This window comes from Chrysochloris asiatica, unplaced genomic scaffold, assembly GCF_000296735.1.
Source record: "Chrysochloris asiatica unplaced genomic scaffold, ChrAsi1.0 scaffold00014, whole genome shotgun sequence".
Taxonomy (NCBI): domain Eukaryota; kingdom Metazoa; phylum Chordata; class Mammalia; order Afrosoricida; family Chrysochloridae; genus Chrysochloris; species Chrysochloris asiatica.
The window spans coordinates 27,789,935-27,810,393 of NW_006408532.1; the positions used below are offsets into that span (position 1 = coordinate 27,789,935).

General features: G+C 43.3%; 1 protein-coding gene across 7 annotated transcripts in view; it reads left to right on the forward strand.

The window, feature by feature from the left end:
* Positions 1-17,124: 17,124 nt before the first annotated feature.
* Positions 17,125-20,459, forward strand: part of LOC102831419 (transducin-like enhancer protein 4-like) — a 184,601-nt gene continuing 181,266 nt past the window's right edge. For 3 of the 7 annotated variants that reach the window (XM_006834935.1, XM_006834938.1, XM_006834940.1), the window contains exons 1-3: positions 17,125-18,195; positions 19,063-19,160; positions 20,292-20,355. In XM_006834935.1, the coding sequence (XP_006834998.1) occupies positions 18,151-18,195; positions 19,063-19,160; positions 20,292-20,355 (207 nt within the window). In that variant the 5' untranslated portion in view covers positions 17,125-18,150. The remainder of the gene's footprint in view (positions 18,196-19,062; positions 19,161-20,291; positions 20,356-20,459) is intronic. The other 4 variants (XM_006834934.1, XM_006834939.1, XM_006834936.1 and 1 more) reach the window with 2 other exon arrangements.

Sequence of the window (20,459 nt, forward strand, 5' to 3'; positions counted from 1 at the left end):
CAAATTGAAGGAAATCAGAACATTTGATATCAAAACCATATATCTACATATCTTATTCCTTCCTACATAAAGGATTATGAGAGGCGTTAAGTGTTGCAAAGCGAAAAAAAACAAAACAAAACAAAAAATCCTCCAAGGAAAACATTCCTGGGTTTGATTGGACTCTGCAATTTGCTAGTTGGGTAAAGCCGGAAAAGTCAGGGAAACTCTCTGAGATTCCTTAGACTTCTTGGTAAAATGAAGATGAGATTGTGATCAAGGTATTTATTACATTAGATAATGTATACAAGGGTGTCTGACATACACACAAGTGTGAGTTCCTGATGGGGATGCTTATGTGTAACTGCACTATAAATGAATTTAGGTGATTTCTTTCTATGGTGTAACAGAAGTGGCGAGGAAGAAAGTCCATAAGAGAAATCAGAGATTTTCCAACACCCTACCTCTTTAGGCTTAAAATGCCAAAACCAAAATTTATACTCCCTTTTCTCACTACATCTCCAGTTGAAATGACAAGCTAATACTTTTTCTTGGCAATTCTTTCTCCCTAAGGTAAGACTTTTGTATATATTTGGTATTAATAATTAGTAAAACTCTAGTTGTTTATGCAGCAGCTTTCCAGATAATAAAAATTTAATTAAACTTACTTTGATGCAACTTTGATTATAAAATTTCCTAAGCATTGCATAAATAATTCAAATATGTATGTGACTAACATATTTCATTCAACAAATATCTAAAGTTCTCTCAATTTTTCAAAAGCTAAGTATTAAATTAAATATGATGGTTTCTAATAAGCAACTGTAAACAGTCTGCTCTAGAACTGATAAAATATGTATAATGAGTATACCTTCAGCCAGTACAGTTTCTACCATGTAGTATTTTTATATCTTACAGTAGATCTGTGATGCTGGCTAAATTTTACAACACAGCTCACATATTTACTATTTTTAAAGCAAGTTGTTAGAGAAGAAAGGCTGCTACATTGCTCGATGTGATTAAAAATATACATACTTCTCAATGCACTTTACAATAAATATTTGACATTTTTCATCTCTTATTAAAACTTTTATGCATGGCAATCACCATCATAATAAATCATTTTTCAAATGATGAATCATATCACAAACATTTTTAAGCATATAAAATTCTCCAAGGATCCAACAATAAACTGTTTCCTTGCAAGAAAGTATAAGCACCAAATGTATTAAAGCTTATAAAAGAAAACATAGTCTATGCTGTTGTCTAAGTGCTGAACAAATATCATTTTCTGGAGAGTAAAAGATTATTTTCAGCATGGCTTCCTTTTAAAAACCTTAATTTCTCTCTAAAGCAAGTTTGACCAGAACCAAAGTTTGACTCTGAATATATCCCATCTGAATTTAGAAACGATCTCCAAACTGATTTGATGCAATGAACACTAGTGACCAAGGACCAGATAAATTGTACAATGACATTAAGAACATCGTTCTTGATGAAAGCAAAAGAGCATTAAAAATATTTGTTGTTGTTGTTGTTGTCAGGTGCCATCGAGTTGGAACCGACTCATAGCGACCCCATGCACAGCAGAACGAAACAATTTTTTTAAAGACCAAAATAGGTATTAGAAGAGGCTCTGAAACTTCCTTTGGAACATAGAATAGCTAAAGCAAACAGAAGAAATTATGGAGTAAAAGATCTGAATAGATGATTTCAAAAGGCAGTTAGAGAAGACAAAGTATTATAATGAAAAGTATAACGACTTGGGAATAAGGAAAACAAAAGGGAAGAAGCAGGCTTAGCATTTCTTAACCTGAAAGAACTGAAGAAAAATCCAAGCTTCAAGTTGCAATATTGGTGGGGTGGGGGGGGTGGGGAGGGTGGATGATAGGAAGTATCAAAAGAAAATGGGAAGAACACAGTGATATTCAACCATTCAGATGGCAGCATAGGATCAAGAGCCAGTGGTAATGAAGGAAATAGTAGCAGTTGCAATCAAAGGATTAGCCCAAGGCTTGAGAAATTGACAGGACACCTGGTGTGGCCCTCTAGGAACAAAAAGCTTAGCAGTTCAAAACCAACAGGCTGCTCCTTGGAAACCCTATACAGGGGTCGGAAGTGACTCAGGAGCACCTAACAACAACAACAGGAATTGACAGGATACCAATTGAAGTGTTTGTTTAAACAAATGGATGCAGTGCTGGAGGCACTCACTCATCTATGCCAAAAAATGTGGAAGACCTGGCCAACTGACTGGATGAGATCCATATTTGTGCCCAGTCCAAAGAAAGGTGATTCAATGGAATGCAGAAATTAGCAAATAATATCATTAGTAAAATTATGTTGATGATACTTCAAAACCAGTTGTAGCTGGATATCAATAATGAATTGCCAAAAATTCAAGCTGAATTGAGAACAAGTGATTTCATTACTGATGTCAAATGGATCTTAGCTGACAGTAGAAGATAGCAGAAAGATATTCACCTGTGTTTAATTGACTATGCAAAGGCATTCAACTGTGTGAATCATAACAGATTATGAATAACAGAGTGAAGAATAGGAATTCCAGAGCACTTCATTGCTCTCAGTGGAAACTATACATGCACCAAGAGGAAGTTGTTTGAACAGAACAAGATCCTGCATGATTCAAAATCAGGAAAAATAAGTGTCTGTGTAATATCCTTTTACCATATTTATTTAATCTGTAAGCTAACCAAATAATTTGAAAAGCTGGACTATATGAAGAACATGGCATCAGAAATAGAGACTCACAAACAACTTGCCATAGGCAAAAGACAGCTAGCTCCTTGTTTGCTTACAGTAAAGCGATCAAAGACGATAGCCTTCCATATGGATTGTACCTCAACATGAAGAAAACAAAAATCCTCACAACTGGACCAACAAATAACATTACAATAAACAGAGAAAAGATTGAAGTTGTCAAGGATTTCATTTTTGTTTGGATCCATAATCAGTGCCCAGGAAAGCAGAAGTCAAAAAGTCAAATATATCGCATTGAGTATATCTGTTGCAAAAGATCTCTTTAAAGCGTTCAAAAGTAAAACTGTCATAGACTAAGGTGTGGAAGCCATAGTATTTTCAAATAACATCATATGCATGTGAAAACTGGACACTGATGAAAGAAGACTGGAAACGAACTAATCCATTTGAATTATGGTGTCCATGAAGAGTACTGAAAATACCATGGATTGCTAGGAGAATGAACAAATCTTGTCTTGGAGGAAGTTAGCTAGAATGTTCCCTGAGGATGGCAAGACATTGTCTCATGCACTTGGGACATGCTATCAGGAGGGACCAGTCACTGGAGAAGTATTTCATGCTTGGCAAAGTAGGGGCCAGCAAAAAAAGAGAAGACCCCACTCAATAAAATGTATTGTGGCAGCAACAATGGATTGTAACAATTGTGAAGATGGCAAAGGACCAGGACAGCGTTTTATTATGTTGTACATAGGATTATTATGAGTCTGGACTGACTAGATGGCACCTAACAATAAGAACAAGAACTTGTCTGGTGTGGCGCTATGGGTTAATGTGCTAGACTGCAAGGTCAGTTTAAGCCACAGGGCGGGAGATTCTAGATTACCAGCTGCTCCCCAGAAACCCTATACAGGGTTGCCATGGGTTGGAACTGACTCAACAGCACTTAACAACAACAACAAATGACAAAAGGTACATTGGTTTGTATTCCATCCAAATGGAGAATGAGTGGAACATTATTATTTATAATTTCATATAGAAATTGTAAAAATTAGATTCAGAAAGCTAACTTAAACTATAAGAACACTATATGGTGGCAAATTGTAAAGAGGAAAGATACACTAGTTATAGTGGTGGTGGTGTGCCATGGAGTCGGTTCCAACTCATAGCGACCCTGGATAGGGTTTCCAAGGCTATAAATCTTTACTGGAGCAGAAGGCCTCATCTTTCTCCCACGGAACCACTGGTAGTTTTGAACTGCTGACCTTGAGGTTAGCAGTCCGACTGTTAACCACTATGCTACCAGAGCTCCTTACATTTGTTATATTGTTGTTATGTGCGGTGGAGTTATGTGCCATGGAGTCATTTCCGACTCATAGTGACCCTGCACAGGGTTTCTGAGGCTGTAAATCTTTACTGGAGCAGAAAGCCTCATCATTCTCCCATGGAACAGCTGGTAGTTTCGAACTGCTGATCCGGGGTTAGCAGCCTGATTCGTAATCACTACGCTATTGTTGTTGTTGTTATAGTGACCTAATGCACAGCAGAATGAAACACTGCCCGATCCTGGGCCAACCTCACAATTGTTGCCACGTTTCAGGCCACTGATGCTGTCACTTTGCCAATCCATGTCGCTGAGGGTCGTCCTCTTTTTCTCTGACCCTCCACCTTACCAAACATGATATACTCTTCCAGCGACTGGTCCCTCCTGACAATATGTCCCAAGTATGAGAAACGAAGTTTGGCCATCCTGACCTCCAAGGAGCACTCTGGCTGCACTTCTTCCAACACAGATCTGTTGGTTCTTTTGGCAGTCCATGGCACTTTCAATATGCTCCTCCAACACCATCACTCAAAAGCATGCATATGAGGTTATTGAAAATACCATGGCTTGGGTCAGGTGCACCTTAGTCCTCAAGCTGACATCCTTGCTCTTCAACATTTTAAAAAGGTCTTGTGCAGCAGATTTGCCTAATGCAATGTGTCGTTTGATTTCTTGACGGCTGTTTCCATGAGTGTTGATAGTTGATCCAAGAAGAATGAAGTCCTTGGGTACATGAGAAAAGGAGATTTGCTACATTGCACAGTGGCTGGGGTAAGAGCCTGCCAATGAGCAGTTTACAGGGGCGAGGTGATGAAGGGATCAACCCCCAAACACCAAACCCTTTGCCCTCGAGTCAATTCCAATACATGGCGACCACAGATGTTACGGAAAAGAACTGCCCCAGAGGGTTTCCAATGACTGTAAATTGATAAGAGTTGGAATTGACTTTGTGGCCATGGTTTCTTCATCTCTGTGGAAGTAGATTGCCAGACCTTTTTTTTTTATGGTGCTGTTGGATGGACCTGAATTGCCCACCTTGAGGTTAGTTGTTGTTTTTAAGTGCCATGGAGTAGGTTCCAACTCATAGCAACGGTGTATAGGGTTTCCGAGGAGCAGCGGGTGGGTTTGAATTGCCAACCTTGTGGTTTGCAGTTCAGTTGCCACACCAGGAGTCCAGTCAAGCATCAATTGTTTGGGCCATCCAGGGACTTTTTAACTAAAGGTCAGGGGTGATTAACATTCTACTTTCATTTGTTTGCCCTTCAGAGTTGTTAACGCTCTCCACCAACCAACCCTTCTGTAAAAGTGCTCATGACACACAGCTTGTGTCAAGGGCACTTCAAATAAAAGTAAAGATGTCTCAAAGAACAGCCTGGGCTGGGAAATGGGCAGATCATCAGAAGGCATATAAAGATCAAGCTTTCAATAGAAACAAGAAATCAAAACCAGTGATGTTTCAGTGAAACAGACACCTGTCCTCCCAGAATCTTTAGCTTTACCGGGAAGGATGTTTGGCCTCTGATAATAAGTCCTTCATGTTAAGCTATACAACCAGCATCTAGGCTGGAAGCTTGAAGGACATCTGGTTAGCTAGCCCACCAATGTCTGTTAGTTTGCATACTGAGACACTAACATAGCATGATGGTGGAAGCTATGCAAATGTTATTTTAAATACAAGCAGTGTCACCTGGTCTGAAAGAGTTTTTGCAGAGCTTCCAGACTACAAAAGATAAGGAATAAAGGTCTGGTGATCAACTTTGAAAATTCGCCAGATAAAAGCCTTATGGATCACAACAGAATATTGCCTGGTATTGTGCTGAAGAGGAGCTCCCCAGGTTGGAAGGCACTCAAAATACACAGTGGCACAAGACTGGTCTTGAGTATACCAGTGATCATGAGGACAGCACAGGACCAGGTAAAGTTTAATTTTATTGTACATGGAGTTTCCATGAGTCAGTGTCAACTGGATAGCACTGAACCATTAGCTGGCATATGAATTATATTGGTAACATCTTTCTATATAATTCCTAAATGTATATACTTTAAGATAATCATTAACTACTGCTTTCTAGTCAATTTCGACTCAGAACCACCCTATATAGAGGTTTCTGAGACTTTAAATTATGAGACCAGATAGCCTCATCTTTCTCTTGGTGGATCTGAACTGCTGACCTACAGTTAGCAACCCAATACCTAACCCACAGTGCCAGTAGAACTCCTTATATATCTTAAGATATTATCATTTTATTATTAATGGTGGTGGTTATGTGCCGTGGAGTCAGTTCCGACTCACAGCAACCCTGTACAGGGTTTCTGAGGCTGTAAATCTTTATGGGAGCAGAAAACCTCATCTTTCTCCCGCGGAACAGCTCGTAGTTTCAAACTGCTGACCTTGCGGTTTGCAGCCCGATTCATAACCACTATGCTACCAGAGCTCCTTTTTATTATTACATATAACTATATATATATACAGTCCTGGTGTGGTGCTATGGGTTAATGCACTGAACTGCAAGGTTGGTTTGAACCACAAGGTTGGCAGTTCAAGCTCCTTGGAAACCCCATACTGGGTCGCTGAGTCAAAACTGACTCATTGGCACTTAACAACAAATACATATGTGGCACTATAGGATATAGTAATGGACTGCTAACAACATAAGATCAGTAGTTCAAACCCACCAGCAGCTCCTCAGAAACCCTGTACAGGGTCATTATGAGACAGAACCAACTCAATAGCACTTAACAGCAAAATACATATAAATGGAATCCTGGTGTGGTGCTTTAGTATAAACACTGGACTATTAACTGCAAGATCTGAGGTCCAAATCTACCAGCTGCTCCTTGGGAACCCTATACAGGATAGCTATGAATCAGAACCAACTCAACAGCACTTAACAATAACAACATAGATATAAATAATATATAAATAGAGTCCTAGTTTGGTGCTGCTGGATAAGGACTGGACTGCTAACCACAAGGTTAGAAGTTCAAATGCACCAGTCGCTCCTTGAAAGCCCTGTACAGAGTCGCTATGATTCAGAACCAACTCAATGGCACTTTAAAATAACAACATACATATAAATAACCCCTAGTGTGGTGCTGTAGGATAAGCACTTGAAAAGCGAGGGATATTGTTTAAACCCACCAGCTGCTCTTGGAAAGCCTATACAGGATCACTCTGAGTCAGAACTAACTCAACAGCATACAACAACATACATATAAATAATGCAGATGTGATGTTTACCTATATTTATACACATACACAAGCCAGGCAAATCACTTTTCTGAGTTACAATTTTATCACTTGTAAGATGGTGCTAAGACCTTCTCTATTTACCTAACAGAGTGTTGGAAGGAAGGAAATGACATCTGGAAGCACCCGTTAAGGCACAAAGCATTATTATCATTAATGCAAGGCAGCTGGTGGAGGGGAACGAGGTGGAATCTAAATAATCATGCTTGATTTCCAATTTATTGCCTACTAGCTGCATCGTTTTGGAGTCCTGGTGTGGCGCTGTGGACTAATGAGGCAGACTGCAAAGCTGTTTGAACTGCAAGGTTAGCAGTTCAAGCTCACCAGCTGCTCCTTGGAAACCCTATACAGGGTTGCTATGGGCCGGAATCGACTTGATGGCACTTAACAACACGAACAGCTGTATCATTTTGAGCAGGTTACTTGGTTCCTGTGAACCTTAGGGTCCTAGTCTACAAAACAACGTTTATAATATCAGTCCTGCCTAACTCTGTGTACCTTTGCACATGTAATAGTAAAATAATATGTGATCTACACAAGTTACTGTTGAGTGTGATTCGTGGCGGAGAAGAATAGTGTCACAGGTTTTCAATGGCTGAGGTTACCAAGGTAGATTGCCAGACCTTTCTTCTGAGGGCCCAACCTCCATCCTTTCAGTTAGCTGTTGAAGCAGCGCTATGTAAACACTCATGGCTCACACAAAAATAAGGTATCAAATGTAAGTCTGTTGTGGACATATTTGATAAAAAATTAATCTATGATAAAAGTGTTCAAAACATTTTTTCTATATAATATCAAACATGTTGTATAGGGCAGGGGCCAGGGAGAAATTTCCATGAATGAAACTTTGCCAGGACTGTAGTATTTTCTAAAAGTAGTAGTACACTAGACTAGATATTATACAGTGAATGATGGCTTATTCACACTGTTTTACAAGCATTTCTATTAAAGGGAGTCATGTGATTTAGCAGAATTGTTCCAGGCTACATAACATTGAGGCTAAGTCTTGAATTGAATTATAGCCCCACATACTAGCATTCAGATCACAGACTTACAGTTTAGATCACTTTGTAAGACAACTAAGTAATTTTCAACAAAACTTGTCTGCAGCCACCTCCACCCCACCCCGCAAATAATATTTATCCAAGGGTTCACTTATTGAGAAGGATTCAAAAGGGGGAAAAAATGTGATCAAGCTTAATAGATGATCTTGAATCAAATCACTCCTTATTACCAACTCATATCCCACCATCTAAAAACAAAACAAAAAACATTTAGAAGCTTCTGGATGAGACACTCGAGGAAGAGAAAGGTTAAAGGGACTAATGTAAGGGATAGTAGTAGATCGGGCCCCTGTTCTAGGGAAAATAGTGCTGGACTTGGACGAATTCTTTTCTCATAAGAAGTATGGTACTTCGTTATGTTTTCCTTTATCTACCCTGTTCTCATGGAGTACTGGTGTGGCTCTGTGGACTAAATGTGTAAAACTGCAAAGTCGTTTGAACTGCAAGGTCAGTGGTTCAAGTTCACCAGCTGCTACTTGGAAACCCTATACAGACAGGGTCGCTATGGGTTGGAATTGACTGGACGGCACTTAACAACAACAACAACACTGTTCCCATGCCACCCATTTCAGAAAGTAAATGAAAGGCTTTTCTCCCATAATATCTGCCCTGCAGGCTTTTGTGATAAGTAGCAAGAGTGGGGGCCACGTGAAGGCCTGGCTTGAGACGCTGAATGGGTGTAAACCTTGCTGTTAATTGAAAATAAAAGGGCTGTGCTTACTTAAGCACTGTTCATCTTTCTTGAACTGCACTTATCAAGCCTTCAGAGATGCCAAGGTTGGGGGTAGAGAGAGGGAGGGAGTTTTGCTTTCTGCAGCCATGGGAATCCTCCTATTCAGAAGCAGCTGTCACTATCATCTCTCTGATCCACTATCCACTCCCACTTTAGCAATAAAACATCTGCTTGAAAAGGAGTAAACCATGCAGGTGAGTTGAGTTAGGTAGTGCCTCAATTACTGATTTTAATTGAACACCCACTTGTGGAACTCTGTTTTCTGTAGATTTGAAATAAAGGAGGTAGGAGACAGAGTTCTGATCCCTACTTCAGTATTTCTAAGTTATGTGGCCACAGGCAAATAACTTCCTGCTGAGCCTCAGTTGATTAATCTTTAAAGTGGGGATAATAATACCCTGTTTGTTTAAAGGCAGGGGACTGAAACAGAAAAACCACTTAAAGGTCCTTACTAGATCAAGGAAAGCAAAGCTAATGAGAACTTTTCACGACTAAGAGGCTTATTTTTAATAGTATATTTCTTAGGTGTGGTTTGCTTTATCAGTTTGGAATATAAATACATTGGCAGAACTTTGAAAATATTTGACACAATTGTTTAGAAGAACACGATTTCTCTAAGACCCCCCAAAACTATTACTAAATGTCACTATTAAAGACAGGGGTCCTACACAAACCTTCATCATCACATTTAGTCATTTACTCCAAAACACTTCACTAGTGCCAAGGTGACTGAGCCAAAGGAGGGTTTCTATTTTCAACTAAGAGTTCTTTCAGAATGAGCAAAACATTCACAACAACAAAAACTTCCTGTCTCAGTAACAGATTGTTGTTGTTAAGTGTCATCGATTCGGTTATGACTGACAACGAACCCTGCATAGGATTTCCAAGGCTTTAAATCTTCGTGGGAGCTGAAAGCCTCATCTTTCTCCCACAGAACTGCTGGTGGGCTTGAGCCACCCACCTTGTGGTTCACAGTGCAGTATTTATCGTGGGGAGCCACCACAATCCCAACATAATACTGATGTTGAACCCAGGTGACTATTACATCCTTCTGGTGACTTCATGGAGAATTCTAGACATCCCCCTTCCCTGCATTGTCCTCTGTCCACGATTGCTGCTCCTCAACCCCTAGGTGAGAAGACAAAGACCTTGGTTCATTCGTGCCACTAATCAGAGACTATCTCAAGGGGTTCAAATACTGTGGTGGTAGTGGTGGTTATGTATGATGTTATTGATTCAAGTTATAACGACTCTGTGTAGAGCTTTCAAGGGTATAAATCTACAAGAGCAGATAGTCTCATCTTTCTCCCAAGGATCTACCAGTAGACTTTAACTGCAGAATTTAAGTTCAGAATTCACTATGCTTCTTTCAAATAATGCAGCATCTCCAGAATAAGACTTTTCTCACAAAAGCCTCCTGATTCTCTAAGCAAATTTGTCAACCCTACTCCTAAGCTTTGCCTTCCCTTTTCCAAAACAGGTCACCACTTTCCTTTTGTCAAGTTATGAAGGGCCATCTTAAATTCTGGCTACTCCTACCACAGAACATAAAGGCAGCTGTCAAAATTAAAGCTCGGCCTCACTAGACAAGTCTAGAAACTTGGCACTCTAATACCGATTTACTAAATCTTTTTTAAATAAGGAGCAGACTGTATGGTTATCTCCATCTTACCCTAATTGGAGGGTGGTGACAAATCAGCTACCGAATGAGTCAATTGCTGATCTAGAAATTGATTTGTGGGTCCTTGATCTTCTATGATGATTTCTGTTCTAGTTGTATATTTAAAGCAGAGCTTGATGTTTCTGAGTTGCATAGGTGGCTTATATTTATTAAAATTTACTTATCAGTTATTACTGCCAGTGCCCAAGGATGCGTATTGGGGGAAAGGTTGGGATCCAAACCCCAAACCACACTCACTGTTGTCAAGTTAATTCTGGCTCACGACCCTAGAGACAGAGTAGAATTACCTCCATAGGGTTTCCAAGGCAGTCAATTTTTATGGAAGCAGACTGCCATATCTTTCTCCCACAGAGTAGCTGGCTGGTTTGAACTGATGACCTTTTTGTTTAGCAAATGAGCACTTTAACCACTGTGTCACCAGGGTTTTTTAGGGTTGGATTGTTGTTGTTGTTAAGTGCCATCGAGTCAGTTTCGACTCAGAGCAATCCTGTGTAGGGTTTCCGAGGAGCGGCTGGTGAACTTGAACTGCTGACCTTGCAATTCAAACCTATCTTGCAGTCCAGTGGCACCATAATTTCTATCAGCTTTCCAAGGTAAATTTAATAGGTATTTTTTAATATGAAAAAGACACTTTATCAATCTTAGGTCAAGTGTGAATACGAGCACTTTCCTATATCACTTTACTATTTGTAATGATCCATGTCCCTCTGCCCCTTGATTTTCCATTACACTAAAAATAGAAAACCAATACCTCACTGGGTGTTTCCTAGTCTTATACTGCTTTCCCCTAGGCACACACCAATCAGCTTTTTAAAAAATCCTTATATTCACCAACTCTTTTCCAGATAGGGCCGTTGCATCTCCCTGAAATTTGCTTCTCAGTGTTCATTACCATGGCTGGAGTTTTCTTGGCATTCAGTCCTCTCTTAGTGGTTGCCTCCTCCGAGAAGCCTTCATGATCTCGCATCTGAACTAGTTACACTACTCCAGTCACTCCTACCTCAAACCAAACCTGTCACCATCCGGTCCTTTCCAACTGATGCTGAGTCCATGTGTTCTAAATTAGAACTGCTCCCTAAGGGTTCTTAGCTACAGTCTTTACAGAAATAAGTCACCAGGCTTCTCTTCCACGTTCATATTGGGTAGGTTCAAGTTACCAACCTTAAGCTTATTAAGGTTTGGAGCGCAAACCATTTGCATTTACCCTTATCTTCACATTACACTGTAACTTGTTTAACTCCCGGTTTCCTCCACTATAATGTAAGTTATAGCAGAGAAGATAATTTACTTATGCCATTTATCAGTCTGGGTCTAGTCATGAAATAAACCACATGATTTGAGCATGAAAAGTTTCATATAAAGAATTATTATTAACCATAATAGAGAACTGGAACAAAAAAGGACTCGAAGGAAGTAGAGGGCCCTTTAAAGAGTATAGAAGGAACGCAGTGGCTCCATACGATAAGCAATGGACTACAAACCACAAGACCTGCAGTTCAAGTCCACAAGCCTTAAAGCCTCCACTCAAAGCCTCAGATGATTTAAAGCCTCAGAAACAGGGTGGCTACCAGTCCGAACAGACTTGAAGACACTTAACAATTGCAACAAACAATATAGAAACAGAATATCAGCTCAAAGGAACAGCCCTCCCTAGGACAGAGCTCAGATTGCCCTGCAAGACTCTTTCCCCAACCCCTCCCTCCTCCCTCACACACACACCTTAGAGCTGAGATGCAGATGTTACTGGAGAGGCAACATCTTGGCTCTTTGAATGGCAGCGAAAATGCTGTAGTGCTAGGCAGGTGAACCCTTCTGAAACTTGCTAGAAATCCACATCCCAGAATTTGCTGGAAATGCATCCTAGAGTGTTTTAGGGAGGCATCTTTAAGAGACACTTCACACAAAATTGACAAGAGGGAAACTGTGGGAAATTTCAGGCTGTATTGTGCTGCTGACCTGTAGGAACAATGATGAAGAAGTATAGCAGAACCAGGAAGCGAAACACTTTCTCCTGTAATGTCTCTCCAGTGCCCTCTACTGGCAAAGCTTCAGTGCCTGTTGGCAAAGGGAACTATTTAAAGGGCCCAGATCCATTTTCACAGAACAGGCAAAGAGGGTGAATTTAGCACTATTGTTAAGTGCTGTTGAGTTGATTTTGACTCATAGCAACCCTGTATAGGGTTTCTGAGGAGCGAATGGTGAGTTTAAACTGCAAACCTTGAGGTTCAAACTGACCTTGTGGTCCAGTGCTTATCCTACAGCACTGGGAGGTAATAAATTAAGATTATAACTTTCTATATTCTGACATATATTAGGTACTCAATAAGTGTTTGATAAAAGTATCAATGCTTTATATCCTATGTTGTTGTTAAGTGCCATTGAGTCAGCTCTGACTTGTAGCAGCTCCACATAGGGTTTCTGAGGCTGTAAATCTTTACAGGAATAGAAAGCCTTTCTCCTGGAGCTTAAGTGAAAACAATGAGTTTATTTTACAAATGTCACTTCAAAACTGGAGCTCACAGACCAAACTTTCAACAAAATTGTTACCAAGCCCCTTCTACATGAGAATTCTGGAGCCCATACTAGCTCATCTCATCTGTGTATGAGAAGCTCAGAGAGCAGAAAGGGAAGGAGACAGAAGTAACCATAAGCCCTGCTTACTTCTGTGTTGAGACCAGGGCTGGGCTACCAGTTGTTGCAATTGACATCTTTCTGTGACTTCACTGAACGTTATCTGGATCTGCTTTGTAGCCAGGGGTCCTAGTGATGCAGTAGCTAAGCGCTCCGTGGCTGTGTTCAGTTCAAACTTATCAGCTGATGATCTGCAGGAGAAAGGCGCAGCAGTCTGCTTCCATGAAAAGTTATAGTCTTGAAAACCCTATTGGACAATTCTACTCTCTCCTATAGAATGACTATGAGTAGGAATTCAACTCAAAGGCAGTGAATTATGGGCCACATAGCCACAACGTGAACCATATCTAAGTGCTTAATTTAAAAATTGTACTAAACACAAAATCAAGAAACATCCTGATTTCTCTAGTTACTCCTCTGTTGACACAAACTGTCAAGAGATTTTAGGAGAAAGGTCCCTGCTACAAGCGATTTGATATTTCCTGACAAAGCTCTGGTAGCGTAGTGGTTACGAATCGGGCTGCGAACCTTAAGGTCAGCAGTTCAAAACTACCAGCCGCTCCGCGGGAGAAAGATGAGGCTTTCTACTCCCGTAAAGATTTACACCCTTGGAAACCCTGTACAGGGTCGCTATGGGTCGGAACCGACTCGACGGCACTTAACAACAACAACAACAACAGAGCAAAGTTTCCCCTTTGTCTATTGATCCTCTCAATAGTTCTTCAGGTTCTATTATTAGAATTCTTGTTTCCTGTTCCGGGAATAACTGCACAGAATTTCAATGAACGTAGTAGCCCTGATGATGCTTTCTATATTGACACAACATGGCATTCATTAATTAACGTCATCAACAAATATTTACCGAGCACCAACTATATGCCAGACATAGTTCTAGGCATTGAGTGAAGCAATGAGTAGAAGGAAGTCCCTGTTCTTATGGAACTTACTAACATTCAAGGCAAAAACAGAGAACATGGAACTTCCCTACAAGGTGCAGTGGGTGATTTAACCAATTATTGAAAACCTCTAGTGGGAGCGAATAACTTTCATTAGAACAGAAGGCTGTTGTTGCTAGTGTTCTTATAAAAACCACTGTTCTAGTGCAGAAATTGCATTACTAGAGTCTTCTATGTTTTGATTCTTGCAAATGTTTCAGAACAGTACTGTTCAATGGAAATGATGTGAGCCACAAAAGCAATTTTAAATGTCCTAGTGTTGTTGTTGTTATTCTGACTCATAGCAGCCCTGTACAGGGTTTCTGAGGAGCAGGTGGTGAGTTTGAACAATCTACATTGTGGTTCGCAGTTTCGTGCTTTTCCTACATACACCACCACTCCAGGAGTCCAAGAAGCCTGGTTTAAAGAAAGTAAACACAAACAGGCAATAATAATCATAATGAGTGCTGGTATGGCACTGTAGTATAAGCATTGGACTGCTAACTGCAAGGTCAGCAGTTCAAATCCACCATCTGGTCTCTACTCTAGGAAATCTATACAGGGTTGCTATGAGTTAGAAGCAACTCGACAGCACATAATAACAATGATAATCATAATATGTTCTGTTTTAACTCAATATATTAACAACATTATCATATCAACAAGAGTCCTGGTGTGGTGCTGTGGGGTAATGCACTGGACTGAAAGGTAGGTGGTTCAAGCTCACCAGTCACTCCTTGGAAACTCTATACAGGGTCACTATGAGTTGGAACCGACTCAAAGGCGCTTAACAACATCATATCAGCATATAATCACAATAAAAATTACTGAGGCACCTACCTTATGGTTTAAACCGACTTTGTGGTCCACTGCTTATTCTACAGTGCCACAATATTTGATGTGTATATGTACTTGGAGCACGTGTGGACAGGAATTACTGGATGGCAGAGATTCAAAAAAAGGTGAGGTTCTTCTATACTCTTATTTTGGGGATGGGGGAGAAAATGTTTGCTGAGTTGAAACATGAGTCTAGCCCCAGTTTTGGTAAGGAATAAGAAGTAGGTGAGAACCATCCTGGCCTTCCTCTGCATCAACCCTCCACAGAGTCCAGTCCAGAGGAAGGCTCATGAGAAGTGTACTAGGGAGGGCATTAAATCATTCTTTTGTTCACGGAGGAAAGTGATATGTTCAAGAAGAGTGGTTTCCCAGTAATACTAAACCAACAGCACCATCGCAGACAAGATCTCAATCCATAATCGGAAAAGGGCGCTTAAAGTGAATATCCAAAACTCAGACCATTGAAATAGCCACCCCTCTTTTTCCGAATTCCTCCCTACTCCCCAAAGGTCAAAGGTTCAAAAGGGAGCCCAAAGACCTTTCTCTTAAACTAGGGAGCTAAAGGTAGAGAGAGACTGCCTGTCCAGAGTCACTTTCTCCTTGCCTCCCAGTTCACTGCACTTTCATCCAGGCACTGCCCTTCCTCGTCAAGCCCGCTCCCCACTGCCATCCCTGAGACTCCCCGCAAGCACCTCCCCACCTTCCCAACTCCTACCCTGTAGTGGCCTGCTGTCTTCTAGGGGCTACGTTCCCCACGTTTCAGTTGGGCTTGGTATTCCAAGAGGTTGGGGGCAGGCGACAGGGCAGGTAGAAGGGACAGAGGCAATTTTTCCATTATGCTTGGGACTGGAGAACTGAGACCTGAAGGGAGCATTTTTCTTCCCAGTGCCAGGGTCAAACACCCCATGGGCGGCTGTAAAGAGGACCGAGTGACAAAGTCTGCTGGTGCTGCTGGTGGATCCTTAGGCAAAGTTTCTTTGGGAATCCCGCGGCCCCCACCCCGGATCTTAGCCCACTCTGAGATTCCATGGATGCGCCCCAGCGGCCCCAGGGCGGAGCACTTTGGGCGCTTCCTTCCCGAGTTGTTTGAGGGGCAGCAACCCCGCCTCAGGGTTAAATGGTAATCACAGTCTCCTCCGAGGTTCGCTGGGGCTCTTCCCCACCCGTCGCTTCCAGTCCCCAGCCCAGGCCAGCGTCTCGCCGCTTCGTCTACGGCTCTAAACAAGGGCAGGGGCCCGAGACCGCGTTCACACGGAAAATTATGCCGGCTCCAGCGGCGCGTAAAATTGATGTGAACCGAACGACGTGGGATCAGCGTGATCCTCCCTCTCTTGTCTCAACAGGGGTTTCGGCGCGTTACACAAGGCCGAGCTTGTCTCTTTAAGGAGACATTGGACCCTAATTAGTCCGCATTCCAGACGCGGCAGCGGAGCTAGGGGCTGAGGGGTGTTTGGGGTGGGAGGAAGGACAAGAGTTGGAAGGAGATCTTCTGACCAGCCCCCACTCTCAACCGCCCCCTTCACCGCCTTTATTTTGCCGCCACCACCGACACCGTCACCGCTACCACCACCCAGTTCTGAAGATGCATCCCGGGCAGGAGCAACAGCAGCAGCAGCAGCAGCAACCGCGGCGGCCGCTTCTCCCAGCCCCACGTTACTTTGATTGACAGCTGAACAAATGTTTCCCTGGTTCGAACGCTCGCGCTAAGGAACGTCAGCCAAGACGAAGCTCCGCCTTGGGCGGGCCATCACCACCACGCCTCTGCCAACTCCATCTCGTTCTGTTCATTGGTTGAAGCCTCAGGCGACGTCCGGCCCCCACGTGGGTTTCATCCCGGTCGGCTCCTCCTCCCCAAGCTCGCCATTTGTCAGCAGTGAAATGATGGGCAGTAACACAGAACGGCGATTAATGTTCAGCCATCTCTGATTGGTTGCTGGAGACGCTTACCGCGCCGGGGGTAGGCGGAGCGCTTGGAGAGCGCCCCAGAGCGGTCGCGTGGCCGGCCGGTGATTGTAGTCAATCTGGCCGAATTCTCTGCTTTAGTGGTCGTGAGAGGACTACAGCTCCCGGGATGCTCCGCGATCCCTCCCGGACGATTGTGAATATGTATCAGAATGTTAATGATTAGCTGCTGCTAAATTTGGTCAAAGAAGTCACCTACACAGAGCGTGTTGTTAGAGCTGTTCTGAGCGGGTGTTTGCGCTGTTGGCTGCTTTCTTTTTCCCCTCTCACACACTTGTATATTATTTTGAGGTGGTGTTCGCAGAGTTTAAAGAGAGAATTAAAAAAAAAAAAAAAAAGCCGCAAGCGTTTCACTCTCATTATTTTTATAATCCCCTTCAATTTGGGGTTAAAAAAAAAAAAGACAAGAAAACAGGAAGGAAGAAAAATAAGGAAATGAGATGTGGTAAAAGAAGCTAAAAGGTGCCTTTTAACAGATCGTTGCTGTGAAGTGAAAAATATCTCCAGAGAAACTAAAAAACACCGCCGAGACCTCTTTCGAACCAAAGGAGTTTGTGTTTGCTTTTAGGAAAGAAGAGATCATTCATTCGGAGGAATAACAACCAATTAAAAGACAAATAAAAAAAAAAGTTTGGAGTGGGGCGCAAAGCGAGCGAGCGGCGCTGCCGGCGGGCAGTCGGTTGTAGAGCTCACACTTTTCCAGCCGAGCTGAGCCGCACCGCTGAGCTGCTGGGCTGGGTAGGCGCGCCTCGGCGGAGCGAACGTCGGAGCGTTGCAGCGGGAGACGCGCGCCGGACAATGCCCGCGGCGGGCCAGTGACGCCCACGGGGAATGCGGAGCCGCCCGGTCGCCGGGACCCAGCCACCGCCGCCGCGCGTTCCCCCTGCTCGCGTCACGCAAGACCCGGCGGGGGCCGGGACTGCCCGAACCGTCTCTCGAACCTGGCCGGCCGCCTTCGCCGCCGCCTCCTCCTCGGGACCATTAAAGCCAATGAGCCGAGCGCCTCTGCTTAAAGCAGCCAACTAAATCGGTTTGGATGATTCGCGACCTGAGCAAGATGTATCCGCAGACCAGACACCCGGTGAGTGCGGGCGGCGGGCTCCCCCGGCGCCCGGGGATTCCCCGCGTCGCCCCCCTGCAAGCTTAGTTCTGTGTTTTGGCCGGAGGGGCGTGGAGCGCGGCCCGCAATCCTCACGCTGCTTGGGGAGCTGTCCGCCCGCCATCACCTCTCCCCACCCTCCCGGCACGGTGCCACTCTGGGAGACCGGGTGCGGAGAGGCAATTGAGTTGTAGCCATTTTCTTATTGTTGTCTTTGAAGCCCCTGGAAGCCGCGCGGACCCGTTTGCTATCCCAGCGCCGCGATTCCTGCGGGGGGCGGGGGGGGGCCGAGCGATGAAGGAGGCGCGACTGTGCGCCGGGGCGGGGAGGGCGCCCTCCGCGGCGGCGCGGCTGTTCCCGCTGCGGCTCGGGCGTGCGGACCCCGGGGGGCAGGCGAGCAGCGAGCCCAGGAGGGTTATCTCGGCGTCCCGTCCGCGCCATCCCCCCGCCCCCACCCTACCAGGACCGTCTGACCACGGCCCGACACCATGGCGCGAGTCCCCTCGACGGGCCAGTTTCGATTCCGGGTGCGCAGGGAGTGGGCGCGGTGTGCCGGCCTTTCGGCGCCCGCTGTTGGCGAGGGAAGCAGTGGGGGCTCGAACTCGCGGGGCCGGGGCGCAAGCTGCTGCGTTCGGGGAGACGACGAGGGCTGGGGCCGCTCCGTAATCAGCCTCTGCCTGCGCTGTTGAATCAGAGGAGGGGGCGGGTGGAGAGTTCTAAAGCCTTTTTCTCTGCCTGTGTGACGACCCCTCCCCACCCCCCACCCTTGCTAGCGCCGCGTGGTTTGTTTTTTCCAGCTCCCTGCTTTGCCTGTGATGTGGGCTAATTAAATATTTTATTGTTATTTAGGCACCGCATCAGCCTGCTCAACCCTTTAAATTTACAATTTCCGAGTCCTGTGATCGGATTAAGGAAGAGTTTCAGTTTTTACAGGCTCAATACCACAGGTAATGATATTGACTTTAGCTGATCCGCCTGTTTGCTTAGCTCTTGTTCTCCTCCACCCCCACCCCCCCAAACACACACAAACATACCCCCCTTCTTATTTTTGTCCACCACAAAGTCATTATTATCATTTTTTTTCTGGTGGACATAAAGGGCAGGCCAAGACCTCTCTTCTTTCAGGCAGGTGTAAAGAAATATTTCTCCCGTGAATTAAAAAAGGATTTAAAAAAAAAGGCGAGGCAGAACATTCAAAACTGGGGAGACTTGGAAAACGCTGAGACCAAACTTTCGATACTGATTTATTGGGGCCAGAAGAATGGAAGCTTGGGAAGATTCAGAGCAGAGGCCTTTTGACTTCCTTGGTTTTTTATTACCCTGGGCTTGATTTTTTTCTCACTTCTCTCTGCCATAACCCTGGAAATACCAAGAGCCTTGAAAAGTCACGAGTGAGCAATGTCATTACTTTATGTTGAAAAAAAATTGTTGTGTTTTAGAGAGAGGGAGGCCATTAGAGCAGTTTTCAAGCATTTTTGTTTTGCTAGCTTTTAAATGATAATTTCGTATCATAAATATAAGGACTAAAAGAACCACTCAACCGGCTCAACATTTTGCCCCCTGGGTGGTGGAGGGAAGAAATAAGACATCATTCATAAGACATGCTTGATTCATATTTTCATTAGTCTGTTAGTGGAACAATAAAGAAAAAAACTCCTGTGTGACATTTTGGGAGACTTATTTTGTACTTGGATCTGTAGATATTGATGTTTGTTTCCTTGATTTTTTTCTTTTTTTCATTTTAAGTGACTTTAGTGATACGCATTTCTGTATGAAGTTCCATAATTAAATTTGCTAAAGAAAATTTTTTCTTCCTTAACATTTAAAAACAAATGAAACCACCTCCCCCCAACAAAAAAAACAAAACAAAACTGAGAACACATTTGATCTTTATTATTAAAACGGGCAAGTCTAGGCTGATTCTAATCACCTGTTTCTCTGTCAATAAAAAGAGTAGTATTTAAGATTGTTGAGTTGGTGTGTGTAGGTGATGATTTAGAGGAAGGATTGTGTATTTAGATTTTCAGAATGCTAGTCAAGTTCTGTGTTGTACTTAGATTTCATTATGTCTCCAACAGCCTGAAGCTGGAATGTGAGAAGCTGGCCAGTGAAAAGACAGAGATGCAGCGGCATTATGTCATGGTAAGAAAACTGTGTCAGAGATTCAAAGTGCCTATTAGTTTGAGATACCAAAAGCAAGAATACTTTCAGATTGCTGGAGGCTGCAAGATAGATCATAGTTGTAG